This window comes from Lepidochelys kempii, chromosome 1 (assembly GCF_965140285.1).
Source record: "Lepidochelys kempii isolate rLepKem1 chromosome 1, rLepKem1.hap1, whole genome shotgun sequence".
Lineage (NCBI taxonomy): Eukaryota > Metazoa > Chordata > Testudines > Cheloniidae > Lepidochelys > Lepidochelys kempii.
This window is the reverse complement of record NC_136380.1, coordinates 276,274,683-276,295,900: the sequence shown is the minus strand read 5'-3', so window position 1 is coordinate 276,295,900 and position 21,218 is coordinate 276,274,683. Positions and strand designations below refer to the sequence as shown.

At 40.4% G+C, this 21,218-nt stretch overlaps 1 protein-coding gene across 1 annotated transcript in view; it reads left to right on the top strand.

Moving 5' to 3' along the window:
• Positions 1-20,863, top strand: part of LRRIQ1 (leucine rich repeats and IQ motif containing 1) — a 187,922-nt gene extending 167,059 nt beyond the window's left edge. The window contains exon 27 of the mRNA XM_073327613.2: positions 20,640-20,863. Within this exon, the coding sequence (XP_073183714.2) occupies positions 20,640-20,776 (137 nt within the window). The 3' untranslated portion in view covers positions 20,777-20,863. The remainder of the gene's footprint in view (positions 1-20,639) is intronic.
• The last annotated feature ends 355 nt before the right edge of the window (positions 20,864-21,218 follow it).

The following is a 21,218-nucleotide window of genomic DNA, read 5'->3' as shown; positions in this document are numbered from 1 at the left end:
GGTCTGTTTTTTTCGGTATCCTGTCTCTGCCACCGGCCAGCACTAGCTGCTTCAGAAGAAGGTACAGGAAACTTTGAAGTGGTCAGTTATTGGATAACCTGCCCCCAGGAAAAATTTCATCACAACCCAATTAGTTAGAGCTTGACTTGTGCTCTGAAACATGAGGGTTTATATCCCTTTGAAAACTCTTGGCTGTTAATTTTTTTTGTTTTTTAATCATTGCTATTATACCTCTGGGTCTTCTCATTATCCACATAAATGTTCAATCCATTTTGAATTTTGTGAAGGTGTTGACCTCAGTGACATCTTGTGGCAGAGAATTCTGAAAGCAAAATGGAATATTGTGTTAAAAATAAAACGTTTATGATTATTAAATATTCAGCCTTTCAATTTCATTTCCTATCCCCTTATATTTGTATTAAGAGACAGGGTGAATAAGTAGCCAGTATATCTTCTCAATTGCCTTAATTAGTCGTGTGCCTTTAGCAGTGATTATTAGTGATTTATTGTCAAATAGTCATGCAAAGTTCAGGTATGGGTCCAATACTAATTAATATTTTAATTAATGTCAGAAACTTTGCAGTAAATAGGACAGTAACCAAGCTTGTAGATCATTTTTATGTAAGACTATTAACATTCTAGATGCCTAGGTAATGCAAAATTGTGGATGGGATTTTTTAGAGAGAATTAGAATATAGTATAGCTTTGACAAATTGGAAGGATAGACTAAAATACTTACACCAATGCCCAGTTTGTGGTCATATAGTGCAAGACCTGATCACAGTGACCTGTTTTCAATCTCCTCCTCCCTTTTTCTGTCACTATGACTCTTCTTGTGGTTTTGACTTCCAATGCTAATTATCCCTAAATCTACTTCTACTCCAGACCTCTCCCCACTCCAACCAGTCTTGCACTTTTAAATGTCTCTCTGACATCTCTTCTGCAGTGTCCAGCTGTCATAAATATAAAGGGAAGGGTAAACCCCTTTGAAATCCCTCCTGGCCAGGGGAAAGCTCCTCTCACCTGTAAAGGGTTAAGAAGCTAAAGGTAACCTCGCTGGCACCTGACCAAAATGACCAATGAGGAGACAAGATACTTTCAAAAGCTGGGAGGAGGGAGAGAAACAAAGGGTTTGTGTGTCTGTCTGTAGTCGTCTTGGCCAGGGACAGAACAGGAATGGAGCCTTAGAACTTTTAGTAAGTAATCTAGCTAGGTATGTGTTAGATTATGATTTCTTTAAATGGCTGAGAAAAGAATTGTGCTGAATAGAATAACTATTTCTGTCTGTGTATCTTTTTTGTAACTTAAGGTTTTGCCTAGAGGGGTTCTCTATGTTTTTGAATCTAATTACCCTGTAAGATATCTACCATCCTGATTTTACAGGGGGGATTTCTTTAATTCTATTTACTTCTATTTTTTATTAAAAGTCTTCTTGTAAAACACTGAATGCTTTTTCATTGTTCTCAGATCCAAGGGTTTGGGTCTGTGGTCACCTATGCAAATTGGTGAGGCTTTTTATCCAACATTTCCCAGGAAAGGGGGAGTGCAAGTGTTGGGAGGATTGTTCATTGTTCTTAAGATCCAAAGGTCTGGGTCTGTAGTCACCTAGGCGAATTGGTGAGGCTTTTTACCAAACCTTGTCCAGGAAGTAGGGTGCAAGGTTTTGGGAAGTATTTTGGGGGGAAGGACGCGTCCAAACAGCTCTTCCCCAGTAACCAGTATTAGTTTGGTGGTGGTAGCGGCCATTCCAAGGATAACGGGGGTAATATTTTGTACCTTGGGGAAGTTTTGACCTAAGCTGGTAAAGATAAGCTTAGGAGGTTTTTCATGCAGGTCCCCACATCTGTACCCTAGAGTTCAGAGTGGGGGAGGAACCTTGACATGGTGGCACAGTGGTGGGATTAACCTGAAATCATTTTGAGATCCAGTTGAGATTTTTTGAACTAGAAATACAGATTTTAAAAAGGAATTTTTAGGAAGTCCAGAAGGCAGCTTTGAAACTGAAAGCAGCTTGGTTTCTCTCTGCTTTGTGGCCAAGCAGAGACAAAAGGGGATTATCTTGTGAATTGCAGGTTTCATTTGCCTGGAGGCAGGGTACTTAACTCCTGCAGGGAAATTCACAGTCTTCCAACCCAGAGGTTTGTTTTTTTTTTCTTTTCTTCCTAAAAGTAAATAGGGGGTGTGTGCTCTACCCATTTGCCTGGAGACAAAAGTGGCAGGGTTTTTTTTAGGATTTTGATTTTTTTTTTTTTGTTTTACAAGGAGCACAGGTTTGAAAAGAAATTTTTTTTTTTTCTTCGTTGGGCTGGGTAAGCAGGTTTCCAAGTAGTTGGAGGTTTTTTGCTTTAATTTGGGCCCAGAGCAGAGACAAGGGAATTGTCTTTTTCTGTAGGCTGACAATCACTATCAGAGAATAGGTATTCTATTCCAGCACAGCAAAATTTTACAGCCAAGTTTTGTTTGTTTATTTCTAAACCTCAGGTGTAAAGTTAGTTAAAAACAGAGAGGTTAGAATGACCAAATCCTCAGCTCGACTACAGCTGGAATTAGCCAAATTTCAGGCTGAGGAAAAACAAAGGGAACATGAAAGACAGATAGAACTCATGCGGCTGGAGAAGGAGGTACAGGAGGCTGCCCACAAGAGGGAAATGGAGGCAAGGAAGCATGTGGAGGAGATGGAGAGGATAAAGGCCCAGCAGAATATACCAACAAACCCTAGCAATCCTTCTCCAGGTACCACTTCCCATCCCAGAAAGTTCCCCACCTACAAGGCAGGTGATGATACTGAGGCCTTCTTAGAAAACTTCGAAAGGGCCTGCCTTGGGTACAACATCTCTACTGACCAATACATGGTAGAGCTGAGGCCGCAGCTCAGTGGACCCTTAGCTGAGGTGGCAGCTGAAATGCCTAAAGAACACATGAACAAGTATGAACTGTTTAAATCCAAGGCGAGAGTCAGAATGGGGATAACACCCGAGCAGTCTCGTCGGAGGTTCAGAGCCCTAAGGTGGAAACCAGACATGTCATTTACCCGACATGCCTACCACATTGTAAAACATTGGGATGCCTGGATATCAGGAGCAAGTGTTGAATCTCCAGTAAATTTGCCCTTCCTAATGCAAATGGAACAATTCTTAGAGGGTGTTCCTGAGGAAATAGAAAGATACATCCTAGATGGGAAACCCAAAACTGTAATTGAGGCAGGAGAGATTGGAGCCAGATGGGTGGAGGTGGCAGAGAAGAAGAAAACTGGTCGCAGTTGGAGCGGAGACCAGAAGGGACCACCCCAGACCACACCCTATTACCGGGGGCCGCCCAAAGCCCCACCTACCTCCCAAAGAACCCTCCAGACCCCTTATCGTCCCACCACCCCGTTCTCCAGCAACCCTCCTCGCCCCAGTGACCCGTCAGCTGGACGATGTTTTAAGTGTAACGAGCTGGGGCATGTAAAGGCCAACTGCCCCAAGAACCCCAACAGATTACAGTTCATTGCACCGGAATCACACCAGAGGTCCACAGGCCCAGATACCTCCCAGATACCCTTGGAGCGGAGGGAAACTGTGAGTGTGGGCGGGAAGAAGGTCACCGCGTGGAGGGACACCGGAGCACAAGTGTCAGCTATCCATGCTTCCTTAGTGGACCCCAATTTAATCAACCCAGAGATCCAAGTGACGATTCAACCCTTCAAGTCCAACTCTTTCAATTTGCCTACAGCCAAGTTGCCTGTCCAGTACAAGGGCTGGTCAGGAATGTGGACTTTTGCAGTCTATGATGATTATCCCATCCCCATGCTGTTGGGGGAAGACTTGGCCAATCATGTGAAGCAGGCCAAGAGGGTGGGAATGGTCACCCGCAACCAGGCTAAACAAGCCGTGAGGCCTAGCTCTGTTCCGGAAACTTCTATCAGGACCCAGTCAGAGGTGATGGACCTGGACCCCAGGCCAATGTCTGCAACAGCAGTAGTGGATCCAGTCCCAGAGACCCAGACGGAACCAGTCCCAGAACCGGAACCAGCCGAACAACCAACACCAGACCCCGTGTCAGCACTGAATCCAGTACTTGCAACCTCAACACCAGAGGGCCCCACCGAACCTGAACTGGCAGCAGCCGATAACCCTACACAAGAGGCTCAGCCGGAGCCTGAATCCCAACATAGTGCACCAGCGGAGAGCGGTTCACAGTCAACAGAAACAGCTCCATCCCCTATATCGCTTCCAGAGGGACCAAGCCTAGGTCCACAATCCCATGAGGAACTGATGTCTCCAGCATCAAGGGAACAGTTCCAGACCGAACAGGAAGCAGATGAAAGCCTCCAGAGAGCTTGGACGGCGGCACGGAGCAACCCACCGCCTCTCAGCTCTTCTAATCGATACAGGTTTGTTGTAGAAAGAGGACTTTTATACAAGGAAACTCTTTCTGGGGGACACCAGGAAGACTGGCATCCTCAAAGACAGCTGGTAGTTCCAACTAAATACCGGGCCAAGCTCTTGAGCTTAGCCCATGATCACCCTAGTGGCCATGCTGGGGTGAACAGGACCAAAGACCGTTTGGGGGGGTCATTCCACTGGGAGGGAATGGGCAAGGATGTTTCTACCTATGTCCAGTCTTGTGAGGTGTGCCAAAGAGTGGGAAAACCCCAAGACCAGGTCAAAGCTCCTCTCCAGCCACTCCCCATCATTGAAGTTCCATTTCAGCGAGTAGCTGTGGATATTCTGGGTCCTTTTCCGAAAAAGACACCCAGAGGAAAGCAGTACATACTGACTTTCATGGATTTTGCCACCCGATGGCCGGAAGCAGTAGCTCTAAGCAACACCAGGGCTAAAAGTGTGTGCCAGGCACTAGCAGACATTTTTGCCAGGGTAGGTTGGCCCTCCGACATCCTCACAGATGCAGGGACTAATTTCCTGGCAGGAACTATGAAAAACCTTTGGGAAGCTCATGGGGTAAATCACTTGGTTGCCACTCCTTACCATCATCAAACAAATGGCATGGTGGAGAAGTTTAATGGAACTTTGGGGGCCATGATACGTAAATTCGTAAATGAGCACTCCAATGATTGGGACCTAGTATTGCAGCAGTTGCTCTTTGCCTACAGAGCTGTACCACATCCCAGTTTAGGGTTTTCCCCATTTGAACTTGTATATGGCCGTGAGGTTAAGGGGCCATTGCAGTTGGTGAAGCAGCAATGGGAGGGATTTACACCTTCTCCAGGAACTAACATTCTGGACTTTGTAACCAACCTACAAAACACCCTCCGAACCTCTTTAGCCCTTGCTAGAGAAAACTTACAGGATGCTCAAAAAGAGCAAAAAGCCTGGTATGATAAACATGCCAGAGAGCGTTCCTTCAAAGTAGGAGACCAGGTCATGGTCTTAAAGGCGCTCCAGGCCCATAAAATGGAAGCATCGTGGGAAGGGCCATTCGTGGTCCAGGAGCGCCTGGGAGCTGTTAATTATCTCATAGCATTCCCCACCTCCAACCGAAAGCCTAAGGTGTACCATATTAATTCTCTAAAGCCCTTTTATTCCAGAGAATTAAAGGTTTGTCAGTTTACAGCCCAGGGAGGAGACGACGCTGAGTGGCCTGAAGGTGTTTACTACGAAGGGAAATGTGCTGGTGGTGTGGAAGAGGTGAACCTCTCCATGACCCTTGGGCGTATGCAGTGACAGCAGATCCAGGAGCTGTGCACTAGCTACGCGCCAACGTTCTCAGCCACCCCAGGACTGACTGAACGGGCATACCACTCCATTGACACAGGTAATGCTCACCCAATTAGGGTCCACCCTTACCGGGTGTCTCCTCAAGCTAAAACTGCTATAGAACGGGAGATCCAGGATATGTTACAGATGGGTGTAATCCGCCCCTCTGAAAGTGCATGGGCATCTCCAGTGGTTCTAGTTCCCAAACCAGATGGGGAAATACGTTTTTGCGTGGACTACCGTAAGCTAAATGCTGTAACTCGCCCAGACAACTATCCCATGCCACGCACAGATGAACTATTAGAGAAACTGGGAAGGGCCCAGTTCATCTCTACCTTGGACTTAACCAAGGGGTACTGGCAGGTACCGCTAGATGAATCTGCCAAGGAAAGGTCAGCCTTCATCACACATCTCGGGCTGTATGAATTTAATGTACTCCCTTTCGGGCTGCGAAATGCACCCGCCACTTTCCAAAGACTTGTAGATGGTCTCCTAGCGGGATTAGGAGAATATGCAGTCGCCTACCTTGACGATGTGGCCATATTTTCGGATTCCTGGGCAGACCACCTGGAACATCTACAAAAAGTCCTTGAGCGCATAAGGGAGGCAGGACTAACTGTTAAGGCTAAGAAGTGTCAAATAGGCCTAAACAGAGTGACTTACCTTGGACACCAGGTGGGTCAAGGAACTATCAGCCCCCTACAGGCCAAAGTGGATGCTATCCAAAAGTGGCCTGTCCCAAAGTCAAAGAAACAGGTTCAATCCTTCTTAGGCTTGGCCGGTTATTACAGACGATTTGTACCGCACTACAGCCAAATCGCTGCCCCACTGACAGACCTAACCAAAAAGAAACAGCCAAATGCTGTTCAGTGGACCGGAAGGTGTCAGAAGGCCTTTAACAAGCTTAAAGCGACACTCATGTCTGACCCTGTACTAAGGGCCCCAGACTTTGACAAACCGTTCCTAGTAACCACAGATGCATCCGAGCGTGGTGTGGGAGCAGTTTTAATGCAGAAAGGACCTGATCAAGAATTCCACCCTGTAGTGTTTCTCAGCAAAAAACTGTCTGAGAGGGAAAGCAACTGGTCAGTCACTGAAAAAGAATGTTATGCCATTGTCTACGCTCTGGAAAAGCTACGCCCATATGTTTGGGGACAGCGTTTCCACCTGCAAACCGACCATGCTGCACTAAAGTGGCTTCACACCGTCAAAGAAACTAACAGAAAACTTCTTCGGTGGAGTTTAGCTCTCCAAGATTTTGATTTCGACATCCAACACATCTCAGGAGCTTCTAACAAAGTGGCTGATGCACTCTCCCGTGAAAGTTTCCCAGAATCAACTGGTTAAAATCGTCCTTGAGATGTGGAAAATATTGTTAGTCTTTATGTACTTGGTAGTATATTTAGAGATGCATGTGTCTTATTAACTCTGTTTTCCTAGAGCTCCAGGAAGAAATCCCAGCCAGTGTTTCACCCTAGCTGAGATTTGGGGGGCGTGTCATAAATATAAAGGGAAGGGTAAACCCCTTTGAAATCCCTCCTGGCCAGGGGAAAGCTCCTCTCACCTGTAAAGGGTTAAGAAGCTAAAGGTAACCTCGCTGGCACCTGACCAAAATGACCAATGAGGAGACAAGATACTTTCAAAAGCTGGGAGGAGGGAGAGAAACAAAGGGTTTGTGTGTCTGTCTGTAGTCGTCTTGGCCAGGGACAGAACAGGAATGGAGCCTTAGAACTTTTAGTAAGTAATCTAGCTAGGTATGTGTTAGATTATGATTTCTTTAAATGGCTGAGAAAAGAATTGTGCTGAATAGAATAACTATTTCTGTCTGTGTATCTTTTTTGTAACTTAAGGTTTTGCCTAGAGGGGTTCTCTATGTTTTTGAATCTAATTACCCTGTAAGATATCTACCATCCTGATTTTACAGGGGGGATTTCTTTAATTCTATTTACTTCTATTTTTTATTAAAAGTCTTCTTGTAAAACACTGAATGCTTTTTCATTGTTCTCAGATCCAAGGGTTTGGGTCTGTGGTCACCTATGCAAATTGGTGAGGCTTTTTATCCAACATTTCCCAGGAAAGGGGGAGTGCAAGTGTTGGGAGGATTGTTCATTGTTCTTAAGATCCAAAGGTCTGGGTCTGTAGTCACCTAGGCGAATTGGTGAGGCTTTTTACCAAACCTTGTCCAGGAAGTAGGGTGCAAGGTTTTGGGAAGTATTTTGGGGGGAAGGACGCGTCCAAACAGCTCTTCCCCAGTAACCAGTATTAGTTTGGTGGTGGTAGCGGCCATTCCAAGGATAACGGGGGTAATATTTTGTACCTTGGGGAAGTTTTGACCTAAGCTGGTAAAGATAAGCTTAGGAGGTTTTTCATGCAGGTCCCCACATCTGTACCCTAGAGTTCAGAGTGGGGGAGGAACCTTGACACCAGCCACCAGCTCCATTTTTCCTAATTTGAACATATCGTTTTTTTCTCCTAATCGCTGGCCTTCTCGTCCTTTATTTCCATTCTCCTCCTTGTTTCTGAGGCCTATAATTTTGTTATCTTTTAGAGTGGAATTTCCAAAAGCACATGCATGATTTAGAATTGAAAATCAATGGGACTTGTGCTCTTAAATCATACAGGTGCTTTTCAGTATCTCACCTTTAATTCTTACCTCTCCTCCTCCGCACATGCTAATCTCTCGCTGAGTCACTGATTTAGGAAAGCATCACTTCTCAGGCAAGGAAGCTTGCCTTAATCAGATACCTAAATCCCGGCACTTCTTCCTTATAATTCTTTTCCGAATCTACCCTTGACTTATCGTCTCCACTGCTAAACCTTTATACATTCCCTGGTCACCTCTCACCTAAATTACTTCTCTACTACATCACTATATTGTGAAATTAAGTTCATCATGATTAATGAAGCATTTGTATACTACTGTGGTAAGACTACAGAAAACCCTCTAGTTAAATTAACTAATTAAATAAACAGTAAGCTTTTACTGTCCGGTCTCCTGGCTCCAGCTGTCCCTCCTCCAATCTATACAAAATTCTGCTGAAAAAACATCTTCCTTTTCCTCCTCTCTGGTAGAGTCTTCCCTCCTTGTTTCCCGTCATTACATCCTATATTCTAGCACTTCATGATCACTTAGCAAATCTTCTACATTGTTGTCACCTATGAGGCCTTTTACATCTTGTCCTCACCTACATTTCTGTTTCTTCCTACTCCTCCACGCTACCCACTCCCTGAGCTCCACCCAGTTTCATTTGAAGGTTGTGAGCCGTCTGTCATGCTACCTCCTACACCAAGAAAGCTCTTACTGTCCATCCTATTCCTTCAAACCCCTCCTTAATCCACTTCTTTAACCATTTCCTCAGTGTTAGTAATCTCCAGACTGTTATTCCAGAAATGTAGTCTTCTGTATCATCTTTATCTTTATTTTGCTGCTAGCAGTCTGTAAACTCATGGGGCAGGAAACATTTTATTTCTGAGCTAAATCCCAATGTCTTTACTCATATTTTACTGATTCTATATTTAGCTAACTCCCATTGACTCCAGTGATAATATGCCTCAGTATAAAAATGGACCAGGGATCTCCATATTTCACCTTGTATCTTTAAAGAGATATATAAACTTACAACAGTATAAAAATGTTTACTAATAGTAATAAAATGCACAAAAGGCAAAGCTGCCATGGAAACCTTGATTTTGAGTATTCTACCTTTTGTCTGCTCAACCAGCTGGAGAAGTACAGGAGCATCAATGCTCTGGACCCTCAGAGGAGACAGCATTAGATACAGGCATCCTTATGTAATTGATTTACTCTAGCCAGTAGAACTATAGCATGCAAATTAATGAGCGAGGAATAGTGATGAATGATTGAGTTGTCTCTGATATCACGGTGACACAAAAGAATGGCATGAATCATTGAATTGGCTCTGATTGTAATACGTTTCAAACAACAGTAATTAATGAAGTTGCTTAATTACAAACTTTTTCAAATGTGCCTTTTTCCAGGTTTTTTTCAATTAGATTTGACTGTATGGAGAGTTTAAAGGATTAATAACAAGCCATTGGAGAAGCCTGAAAGATTCTGAAACTCAACATAATTTTGTAATGAAATTTTTAAGGGATCATTTTAAATTAATATTAACTGCTTAACAGCTTACTTGAAAATAGCCATAAAATTCACTCTTCACTCACAGATTAAGTGCTGTAAATTTGGAGAAGATATAGTGTATCTGTCATCCAGAATAAAGTCTTTAACCCTAGCCTTGCATTAAATTGAACCCTACCTTACCTCTAGAATCACAACTACTGCCACCATAATTAGGAGTAAGGTAGATATCTTCCGTAGGCTTATAGCTAGCTGAAATGTCCACATATATTTTGGTAGGCCTGCAATCCATCAAACAGAGGGCATGATGGGAGAACAGACAGCTGTGCAAACTTTAAGTGTGAGATGACTGGGAAATGTTCTACTATTCTGACATGCTTGAAGTCTTGATAAATGTTGTTATACCTAGTAGTATGGCATGGACACCTATTGAAAAGTCTGATCATTTTAAATATACTTTTAAGGTGGAGAACACTTCATAGTAATAATTACTTATTTATATGTGTAACATCCCTGTATATTTAGGGCTGTATTGTACTCTGAGCTATAATCCAAATACAGACTTTCCAAATATGTACTTTTTCAACTGTGACTCATATAATATTGATACTTTTTATTCAAGATATAATTAAGAATAAAACAATATCAGCTATGAACAGAAGTTATATAATGTTACTTTAGTTATTATTGAGTTTATTAAGGTGTTTTAAAGCATAATGTGTGAAAAAACACAACACAATAGAACTTATTTGCACAAAATCTGAGAGATATAGAAAACTGATTTTCTGTGTATAGCAAATGAATTGTATTGTTGGGCTATATTATAGCTACTTGGGAGACACTGTGGTCTAGTAAGAAAAGTATGGGAGTGGGACTCTGTCACTACCTGCTAGGTAAATGTTGGCAAGTCACTTCCCCTCTCTGTACCTCAGTCTCTGCATATGTAAAATGGGGATAATAATACTGACCAAATATGTAAAGTGTACTGATAGCTACTTATGAAAACTTGATAGTATTATTTTGTTAACTACCAAGAGTAGTATGTGAGAAAAGGAGCAAGTAAGTACTAATTATATATTTCTTGCTCATTGATGCGTTAACTAAACTGCTTAGAACCTCCATGTCAAGACAAGGGTAGGTCCTACAAATGGATCCACCCAGGCATATCCCTGCTCACAGAGAACCCCATTTAAAGTCAATGGAGCTCTGTACCAGTGCACATCCATCTGCTCGATCAAGGCCTTTCTTGGCAAAAATAAACCCATGGCCAGACACATGAGGTGAGTGATGTACTTACCAGCAAAACAAAGCAAAGTTGGTTGGTCAGACTGTAGGCGTATCAGCTTTGACGGTTTCGTTATTTTCTCTAACTTTTTTCTGGATATATTAAATGACAAAAGTGCAGTATTACTCTCAAGTAGTAATATTTAAAATTTGACAGAGCATCATAAAATAAATTGGCACAATGAATTAAAGATTCATGAAAGTGACATGGGCTTTCTTTTCAAAAATTTTCTTTAGAGTTAAGCCAGGGGGCTGGAACAATTTGTACAATGGGGGTGCTGCGAGCCATTGAACAAAACTGTAAACCCTGTATGATGGAAATCACTCGAAGCCAGGGGGTGAGGCAGCATCAGCCCCGCACCCCTAGATCCAGCGCCTGTGGCCCCAAGCCTAGAAGTGAAGTGATTCAGCATGCCTAGAATCTTGTATGTCCTCCTGGAGCCCCATTGACTTTAATGTGCAGGTGCAGGGATCCTCCCACATGCAGCCACTTACGAGATAAGGAGCTTAGGTTTGATTCTAGTAAAGAATCACAGTAATAATGGGACAGAGTGAAAAGTTGGACTTCTGGGTCTAATTTTGATTCCGCTGAAGTCAGTGGCAAAACTCTCATTGACTTCAGTGGGACCAAGATTTCACCCATAATTCATTAATACCCTAATAATGAAGCCTATTTATTGCATTCCTTTAATAAGGTGCTTAATCTGTTTGGGGGATACATATTTTGTTGGGAAAGCCCTAGAAATAATGCATACATAAATATTGTTTTCACCTATGAGACATATATATCAGATATAGAGACAGACACAGATCTATAATTACACACAAAAATTACATTAAAAGAACATTATTAAGGTTAAAAAGTCAAACACTCAAAAGTTAGGAAATGCCAGAATTAAGGTGCCTGTGCAACCTTAATGTGGCTCCCTTGTGCGTATTCATTATGATGGTCTAGTTAAATGATTACATACTGTATTTTTTTCAACAAGATCCCTGTGCACAGAATGGACAGTGCTCATTTAATTGGCAGCTATACAATATTTTCTTTTATCCTTATTGCTCAGTGTGTGGCCCAGGCCTTATTTATTGCACACTATTCAAACCCTGCTCTGAAGAGAGAATTATTATTTTCCATATGGGCTTTTCTGTGGTGCTCATTTCTATAGTACAGGGGTGGCCAAACCCATGTGACTCTTTTTTACAGTTAAAGTGCAGCTTGCGGAGCCCCGCTATGTCCCCTGTTCTCTGCCTACCAGACTTAGGGGAAGCTCAGGGCTTCTGCCCTGTGGTGGGTCACAGGGCTTCAGCCCCATGGGAGGCACCTGCCAGAGATCAGGGCTTCAGCCCCACTCTTGCTGAAGCCTCAAGCCCAGGCAGGCTAAAGCCTCTAGCCCCACCACCCTGCCTCAGGGCAGAAGCCCCAAGTCCTGGAAGGTGTGCCTGGCTCTCGAGCTTCTGAAGATTATCGTATGTGGCTCGGAGGGTCAGTAAGCTTGGCCACCGCTGCTATAGTATCGTAGTGCTTCCAGACATTAATTAATTTATCTTCACAACACCCCTGTGATAGGATGGTGGTATCCCCACTTTACAGGTGGGGAACTGAGGCAAAAAGACTTAGGTCAAAAGTATCCACTAATTTTTGGCACCCAATTTGAGATACTTACCTCCTGTTTTTTCTCAGAGCAAGTAATATAATATAGCACTTAATACGTTCAAAGCACAGCCCTCATTGACTTCAGTTGCAGCTGTGAGTGCTCAGCACTTTGCAGTTCAAACTTCCGGGTGGGAAGTCCGGCACCCAGAAAAGGAGGAACACAACTAATGACCACCTCTGAAAAGTTTGATTTAAGTGACTTGCCTAGCATCACACAGTAACTTAGTGACAGAGGTAGAGAGAGAATCGAATTCTCCAGGGCAACATTCAGTGTCTTAACCATGAGACTGTACTTCTCTTCCTGCAGTCCCCTGTCTCATTTACTACACACCTTCCATCTTCTACAACAAATGGACAGGGGTCTACAGACAAAAGCCTCCTTTATTACACGGTGCTGATTTATCTCCACAGCAGGTCCATCATATGCATTGAATGAGGCAGGAGTCTGATGGAAAAAATAGCATTTGTGTTTGTAATTGAAGACTGTTTCATAGTCCATGTGTACATGCGGAAATGAATTAAGATCAGAAAGGGAACCTTAATTCTGGTATTTCCTAATTTTGCGTGCTTGACTTTGCAATATTAATCGTGTTGTTTTAATGTAGTTTTTGATATGGAATTTTCTAAGTTTTTCAATAAGCAAACTGAAAAAAACAGAAATTCCATCATGTAACATATTGACATCCACTTGGGTGATTATTAAGGCTGGAACCTTTAGATCCACCACACAGACCTCTGCCACTTGAGCTAACTGAGTAAAATAGCCTGTACTCATCCTCTATCTGAATTAGCACCCACTTTGCCAGTGGGTTTTATTGATATTTACTGATTTCAGAGGAATGGTGAGATACAGGAATCTAGGGCTTCATTTCAGGCTCTGGAGAGGAGTGTGCTCTAATGGGCACAGACTTTTCTTATTTCCCCAAGCTTGACCACTTCTGCTCCTTTGCCTCCAACCTGCCCAATTCTGTCTCTTCCTCATCTGTGGCTCCTTGTCTCAGTCCCATTCTCCTCCTCTAGCCAGTCTCAGGCTCCACTCCTGAGCTTCTTATCCCAGTCCTAGTCTCCCACCACCAGTCGAAGTCTTTTTCCCACTCTCAATTCCAGTCTCCTTGCCATTTCAGTGCCAGTTCCCTCCTTCCAGCTCCTCATCCCCTCAACTTCCAGTCTCAAACCACACCCCACCACTGGCTCCCTGTCCTATTATACTGCTCCTCTTCCCCCCCTTCCCCCTCCCACATACACACACAGTCCAGTTCTTGTTCCCTTTGCATTTGATTCAAGCAGTTTCCTATTCCATGCCTGGACCTGGCCCAACCTGCAGAAGCAGTTGTAGGGAAAGTTCTACTCAGTCCCTGAAATTCCAGACCAGAGAAGCTTAGTGGGGGCATAATCTTCTGGAATGTATCTGCAAAGCTCTAGCAAGTCTGTACTGATCATGTGTGAACTAAGATTTTTCAAAGGTTTATAACTTGGCTAAATTTGAACAGATCATGGGAATGGCAAAAGACACATCCCTGACACAAAGGCTGCCTCCTTGCTAAAATTAAAGGCCCTGCTCCATAGCATGGATGTTGCAAGAGCTGCTCATAAGAAAGGTCACCAGAATTAAAAAGAATCCACCTGAGGCAGATAGCTGGCATGAAAAATTTATTTCAGCCAAAATAGGTAAAGCTTGCAAAGCAACTGAGAACATAGTCTTGTAATGGGAAGTGCCAGGCAACCTTAATATTAGTCCCTCCTGTGATTTAAAAAAATGCTGTGTTTTACAGTTATTTGGAGGGAAATTGAAAATTTGGATTATTGGCTTTTTAAAACATGGTTTCATTGTATAGAAATGCCATAAGTAAATAGTTGCAATTTATGGCCCATACCCTGCAAACACTTAAACTCATGAATATCTTTATGCATTTGAGTAGTCCTTTGGAGATCAGTGAGGGTACTCATGTGCATAAACATTTGTAGCATGCAGGCAGAAGTGACAAATATTTAAAACTAGTTGTCTTGTTTACAAAATTCAAAAATCAGGCTCCAATCCTATAAATGTGTACGCCGATCCTTAACATGAAGTCAAGAAGACCCATACATAAAGTTTAACACTTGCAAAAATGTTTGCAGGACTGGGATTTAACCGACAAAGAATATCGTTAAAGATGTCATACCCCAAATCCTGTGAGGTTTTTTGCCTCATCTTTGATCTTTACACATCCCTTTCTAAATTGTATGCTTGTTAAAAGTTCTAAATGTACTGTCTCATTTATATTACAAAATCTGATAAGAGTTGTTTTTAACAGGTCTGTTTTTGAGTCTGAAAAGTGGTTGAGGCTTCTTGATGCTACTGCAGAATAAGAGTGAAATAATAATATGAAGAAAATTGATCAAATTGAAAATTAGAGTTAAAGTATTAAAAAGTCATTTTGAACTGGTTTAAAAATGTATGAGACAGTGTAACTAAGATCACAATATATGTTTATTGACATACCAAATATATTATACATTGGGGGTAAAATCCTCACCCTACTCTAAAACTCCCATTGATTTCAAAAGGGATAGAATTTTGCCCTCAGAGTTTTCTATTTATTTTCTCCCCTGATTTTTATCTATTTATAAAAAAAAGTTTAAATGCTACAAATAATGTTCAGGAGAAGTGGCCAGTATAACTTCAATGTGGACATAAGAAACAACATTAAAAACAACTGCTGATAGACTGTAGCATCTAGCTCACCCCTAAACCTGCTGAATCTAACTCATTCGCAGAGCTTAAATTGATGTAAACGCTGTGCTGCTAAGGATTCGTTCTGGTCACTTTCATTAAAATGTTGAATTTTTTTCTCCATGCTTTCTTTTGCAGTATTTGCTGTTAAGCAATACAATATGGTAAGGACTTTGAAATGAATTATATATCCAGACAACATGTTAGGTGTATCGATGAAAATCCTATGACGTCTTAGCATACATCATGAAAATTTCTAACATAACTTGTTTAACAAAGGTTTTTTTTCTAAATACCAAGAGTTTCATTCAAAGCATTTTACATATTGCATTACTTATCCAAACAGAGCATATGTAAACCTTGACATTTGTTAAAGAACCAAGGATTTAACCAAAAAAGACCAGAACAAATCATTAGCAGAAAACAGATTAAACATCAGAGAAGTGACTGCTTGAAAATATGAACACTCTAACCAAACTCAAGAGATGCTTTCAGCACATATTTAAACAAAAATATTATTTGGTATGTGCAAGCACCTGAAAATATCTTTGATACTTGGAGCTTCACATAGCCAAAAACACAGTATTACTATAAACAAATCATTTTCAATAACAGCTTCACAATTTTAGAGGTATGAATAGTATGAGTTATTCACTTTTCTTGTTTAAGAATTGTTTATGATTTTATTCCCATCTGGCTAACTGTTACAATTTAGCACAGTCAGTGTATAATTATTCTATTTAATAGACTTGTCCAATTCTGTTTAAATGTAATACTAATCATACTTATTAGTAGGGGTATTCTTGTGGTTGCCACTATGTGTAGATCTGACTTTGAGAAAGGGCACAAAGACAACAGCTGAAGGCCCACAGAATAGTTTTGCATTGAATAAATGCCTGACCATGCAGCTCTTACTTATGTAATTAGCCCCATTGAGATTAATGTTTGCTACAGCACCTTGAAAAATACAAAATGCTATAAAAGTGCCAGGTATTAGTTAGTAGGGATCTCTGGCTTTATCTCTGGTATCTCCAATCAATCATCTTTCTCTATCTCTCCATTCTTTCTTTGTCCCCTCTCTTGGCTGTTTAAAAAAAACACTTTAAAATAATAATCCTGCTTGGCCTCCTGTGGCCAGAAGGAAACAAGCAGCTACAAACACATATACCAATGAGGAGGAGGAGAAGAGAAATCAGAAGAAAAGAGAAAAAATATAAATAAACAGATGAAACATAAACTAGTATTTGTTACCCATTCATTTCAGTGAGAGACTGCAGTGCAGAATTTCTGGGAATAAGTGGTGCTGTATAAGTAAGGAATACTCTCTCAGTTCAAAATGATGTTGCCAATTCTGTAAATTCCTGTTGTACCCCTGGATCTAGACGGGACTGGAAACGTTGGAGATGATTCTCTCTTTAGTGGAACGCTTCACTCAGAGAAAATTTTGCCCAGGTTTCTATATTGATAGAGTAGAATAAAGAGACAGATTAAATTAAAATTACAGACAGATTGACACCAAAATAACTAAATTGATTTTAATTGACATCTTTTGTTATTTCAGTGCTAGTCTGTGTATGGACGCTCATTTTGTATAAATAAGACACTCTTAATGCAAAATAAGTGCATCCGTGCACAACTTTCACAAAAGTAACTAACTGTGAATTACAACCAAAACTGTTATTTCAGGGTCCATTTGTGCGTAGACAATTCCTATTCTGCAGTGTCTGCCCTGCAGCTGGCTCCTCTTTTTTTTCTTCCCCACAGGTTGTTTCTACATTCAACTCCAGGAAGGACTGGGATAAAATTGGGGTACTTTTCTTACAAGGTGAACTCCTCCATTGACTACCCAGACTGCCTCTGGCATAATCACAGAATCCCAGGGCCCAGTCTTTCAATCATGATTAATGTGTAAACCAGTGGTAGTTTTCTGTGTGTAAAGCCTGCAGCATCAGTCTAGAGTAGGTATAGAAAAGAACAGGCTTCGCTATACTCCTATGCCAATCTGACTCAATTCTGTGTTCAAGGGACAATCTTTAGGTATGATGAGGTTGTTTAATCTCCCTATCCATTCAGTCTTTAACCTGTCTGCTAAGACTGTCAGTAACAGTAGTAATAATAATAATAATAATAATACCTAGTTCTTATATACTGCTTTTCATTAATAAATCTCAAAATGCTTCACAAAGGTCAGTATCATTATTCCATTTTACAGAGTTGGGGAAGCTGAGGCACATAGAGGTGAAATGTCTTGTGTAGTTATCTTGTAGCTTCCCTAAACTCATAGTAGTTTGGTTAATCTTTCCCTTCAGAGAGTAGTTGACTATTTTTTTTTGGCCACTAAAGAGCAATCCTTTGCACGCCATATATGGATCTTGTCCGTTACGGAGGTAGAGAATGGCTAGATAATCAGGGAGCCACAACTGGCACCCTTACGAATCCCCCTCTTTGCTTCACTGAATATAAACTCAGTGAAACAGAGAATCTGGTCATGTAGAATTTTCTGGAAATCTACAAAACCATCAAAAGACTGAGTGTTTAATCCTACTCTGTGACATTGTATAACTACATAGACTTTTTGAAGTCTGAGATATGATTGTCATTCTTCCCACAAGTGTAATCACAGACTGTTGGAACACCACTTGTTGTCGACGCAGTTTGCAAACTCTAAAAATTATTAAATTCATATTTATTTACCAAAAAAAATTAACACACATTTAAAAAAATATTACGATCAGAAATACAAAGTAAATTTGTGGACATTTGAAGCTGAAGTTTAGAGACTTTGGGGGCAAGAACAGTTCGTGCCGTAGTATAACATGGTTCTGTCCAAATAAAAAGATATAACTCAATAATTTTGTAAAATGTTAACAATTATGTTGCAGCAAATTACACCAAACTGGAAAAAATTCTTACATTTCCATTTCAGAATATTATTTCATAGCAATGGAAATGTAGTACTGTCCCTTCCAATGAATTATGTGCGTTTATATGTGGAAAAGCAGAAAACCCTACATGCAAAGATTTCTGAAGTCCTTCCACTAGAAATCAAATTTAAACAATGTAGAAATTTACAAGCAGCTAGTGCCATTAGTAGTTAGGGTGTGATGAATTTCAAGTTCTGCTCCACTGAATTCTGTCCCTTTTGGGTGAACTTCCAGAACCATTTTGGTATGGGGATTTTTTTTCCACGTAAGGGATATAAAAAGGTGTGACATGGGGAAAGGAAAAAAATAATTCATGTCCCCACCTTCGCCCGTTCGTATTGCTGCAGCTTATAAGAGATGTGCTGGAGAAAGCCTGTCACATACACACAATAGCGCCAACTTCTTTCTTTTAGTCTAAACATGTAACAATGACTTCCTCTTTTCCACAAATAAGCAAACCATGTTCCATATTCTTAATTCTTGGTGCTTTTTCTTCTTAGCAACTGCACTTTCCAACTTCACAGTCGCTCCTTCAGTTGAGAAAGAAACTTCTTCATATTATTGTTTTATTATGCTTAATTTGAAACTTCATCAAGGAAATTATTGAATTTACCACTCTGCTGCTGTCAGCTTCAGCTGTCTTCTGTGAGTACTTTATGTCTCCAGTTAAAGAATTCCCTGAAAGTTTACAGTAAGCTTCCATTAATTATTATATACCTTAATTCCTTGCTCCCTATTAAATGTCCTGTCTGCACTAGTGACATTTTCTAAAAACTTATTACCATTGGTAAGGTAACAAAATGACCCAATGTTGAGAGCCCTAGTGTAGATGGGGCAACAGCTGCCACAGGCATTTTTGACACCTTATTAATTAGGTCTACTGTAAGTAGTATCAGAAAAGAATTGTGAGGAAAAATTAAATAAGAAAAATATGTATAGCTTGACTAAGCCACAACTAAAAATCGGGGATGCATAAAAAATATTTGAAGGGTCAAAATATCAAGAAGAGAGAAGTGTTATTTTGCGTAGTGCATGACAGTATAACGAGGAGTAATGGGATAAAATTAAAAGGGGTGATGGAGAGTGAATATCAGGGGAAATGTCCTGACTGTGAGATACTGTTATACTGTAGAATAAGCTGTGAAGGGAAGTAGTGAGGGTGCCATTGCTTGGGAATTAAAACTAAATTAGGCAACACATATATAACAGTCACCAATCCTGTTTTGGCGGAGATGATACAATAGGCATTTTTCATTTCGAATCTCCATGATTCTATGAACTACTTTAATGCAGCTAATTAAAATGGTTGAAAATAACATATGGACTACCAAAATGGGTAAATTAGAACTTTTGATAATTGGCAGAAAGACACTTGTAAAATTTGGTTATGCTTGCTTAGCTTAATTCTTTGGTAATAGACACCTTAGATAACTGTATTATCTTCACCATTTTCCTCTGAGGATTTGCTACACAATGTGAGATGTGTTACACAGAATATGAGAGGATTTTACATGCCTAATGAGAGAAAGGGAGACATTTATGTCAGTTGAAGTGTTGATTTTCTTAAAATAAAATTACATCTATGGCATTCTTTATACATTATTCTCTTGTCTATTAAATTAACCCATCTTGTCTTACGCTGCTTGTTTGTAGAAATCAGTAGTTGCATTACTTAGGTATTTGTATAGATGTTACTAAATACTGAATAATTTCATAAGATTTAAAAATTTGGGGGGGGGGTATAATGTCTTTTTGTCCCAGTTCTGCTTTCATCAACACTAATGGCAAAACTTCCTTTGACTTCAGTTAGAGCAAATCTGGCCCATTGTATTTGTACTGATGTTATCAAAACAATTACTAGTTAAATAGATAAAACCTCCAAGCTTGTTCTTTGTGTGGTTACAAAACATCTTTAGTTATAAGAGTGACTTGTTTCTCTAATGTATCTTTTGCATATTCTTTAAAATAATTTCAAAATGGGCAGGTAGGGAAACTTGTTTGGAAACTACATTGCCTATGTCTAATAATTTTGCAGTTTATTTTCTGAAATACTGTACTATATTTACAAAATTACTGCTACAAGCTTCTTTTAAACCTTGAAATTATTTTGAAGAAAAAGCACAAAGACAAAAGACACAAGCTATGTAAATGTATAAACTACCAAATTAGACATGTTGATGAAAGAATTTTTACTTTATTGTATTAAAAATAATTTAATTTGACTGAACTGATGACATATTTTCATGCCACTTGTTTGATTGTATAGCAAAGGACATATCTGCTTCAGAAAGAACAAACCTGGGTCCATTTCATAAAGAGCGGATATCGTTTCGAGACCATCCAGTCCGGCTCAGTGGGGGATGGGGAAGTGGCAAGAAGAAGGCAAAACCTTTAAAGAATTAGTTTAAACTTCAACATGCAAAATGTGTGGAGAGCTGTTTCTTTTCAAGAGGTCTGTGATTATCAGTTATTTCAGGATTCTAGATATATGTTACCAATTAGATACAAAGTTTCAGAGAACTATGTTTGATTTATTTTACCCTGCATGTTTTGCAGGTTTTTTGTTTTGTTTTTGTTTTCTGGTGAGGATATTCTATACATATCAGATTTTGTATTTGCAATTGCTTCTGTGTTCATGTGGCATGGAATACAGAATCCATTAACTTCTGTTACTATAATGTGATTTGTGGGTTTACTCATAACAACTAGTTTAGATGTATAAATGCAATAATAGGTCATGATTATTATTGAGGATGTATGTTAGAAACTGAAGTACTGATTTCTTATAATACAATAATAATATATATCATGTTTATACTTATGAACTGTGTTGTGAACTCTAATG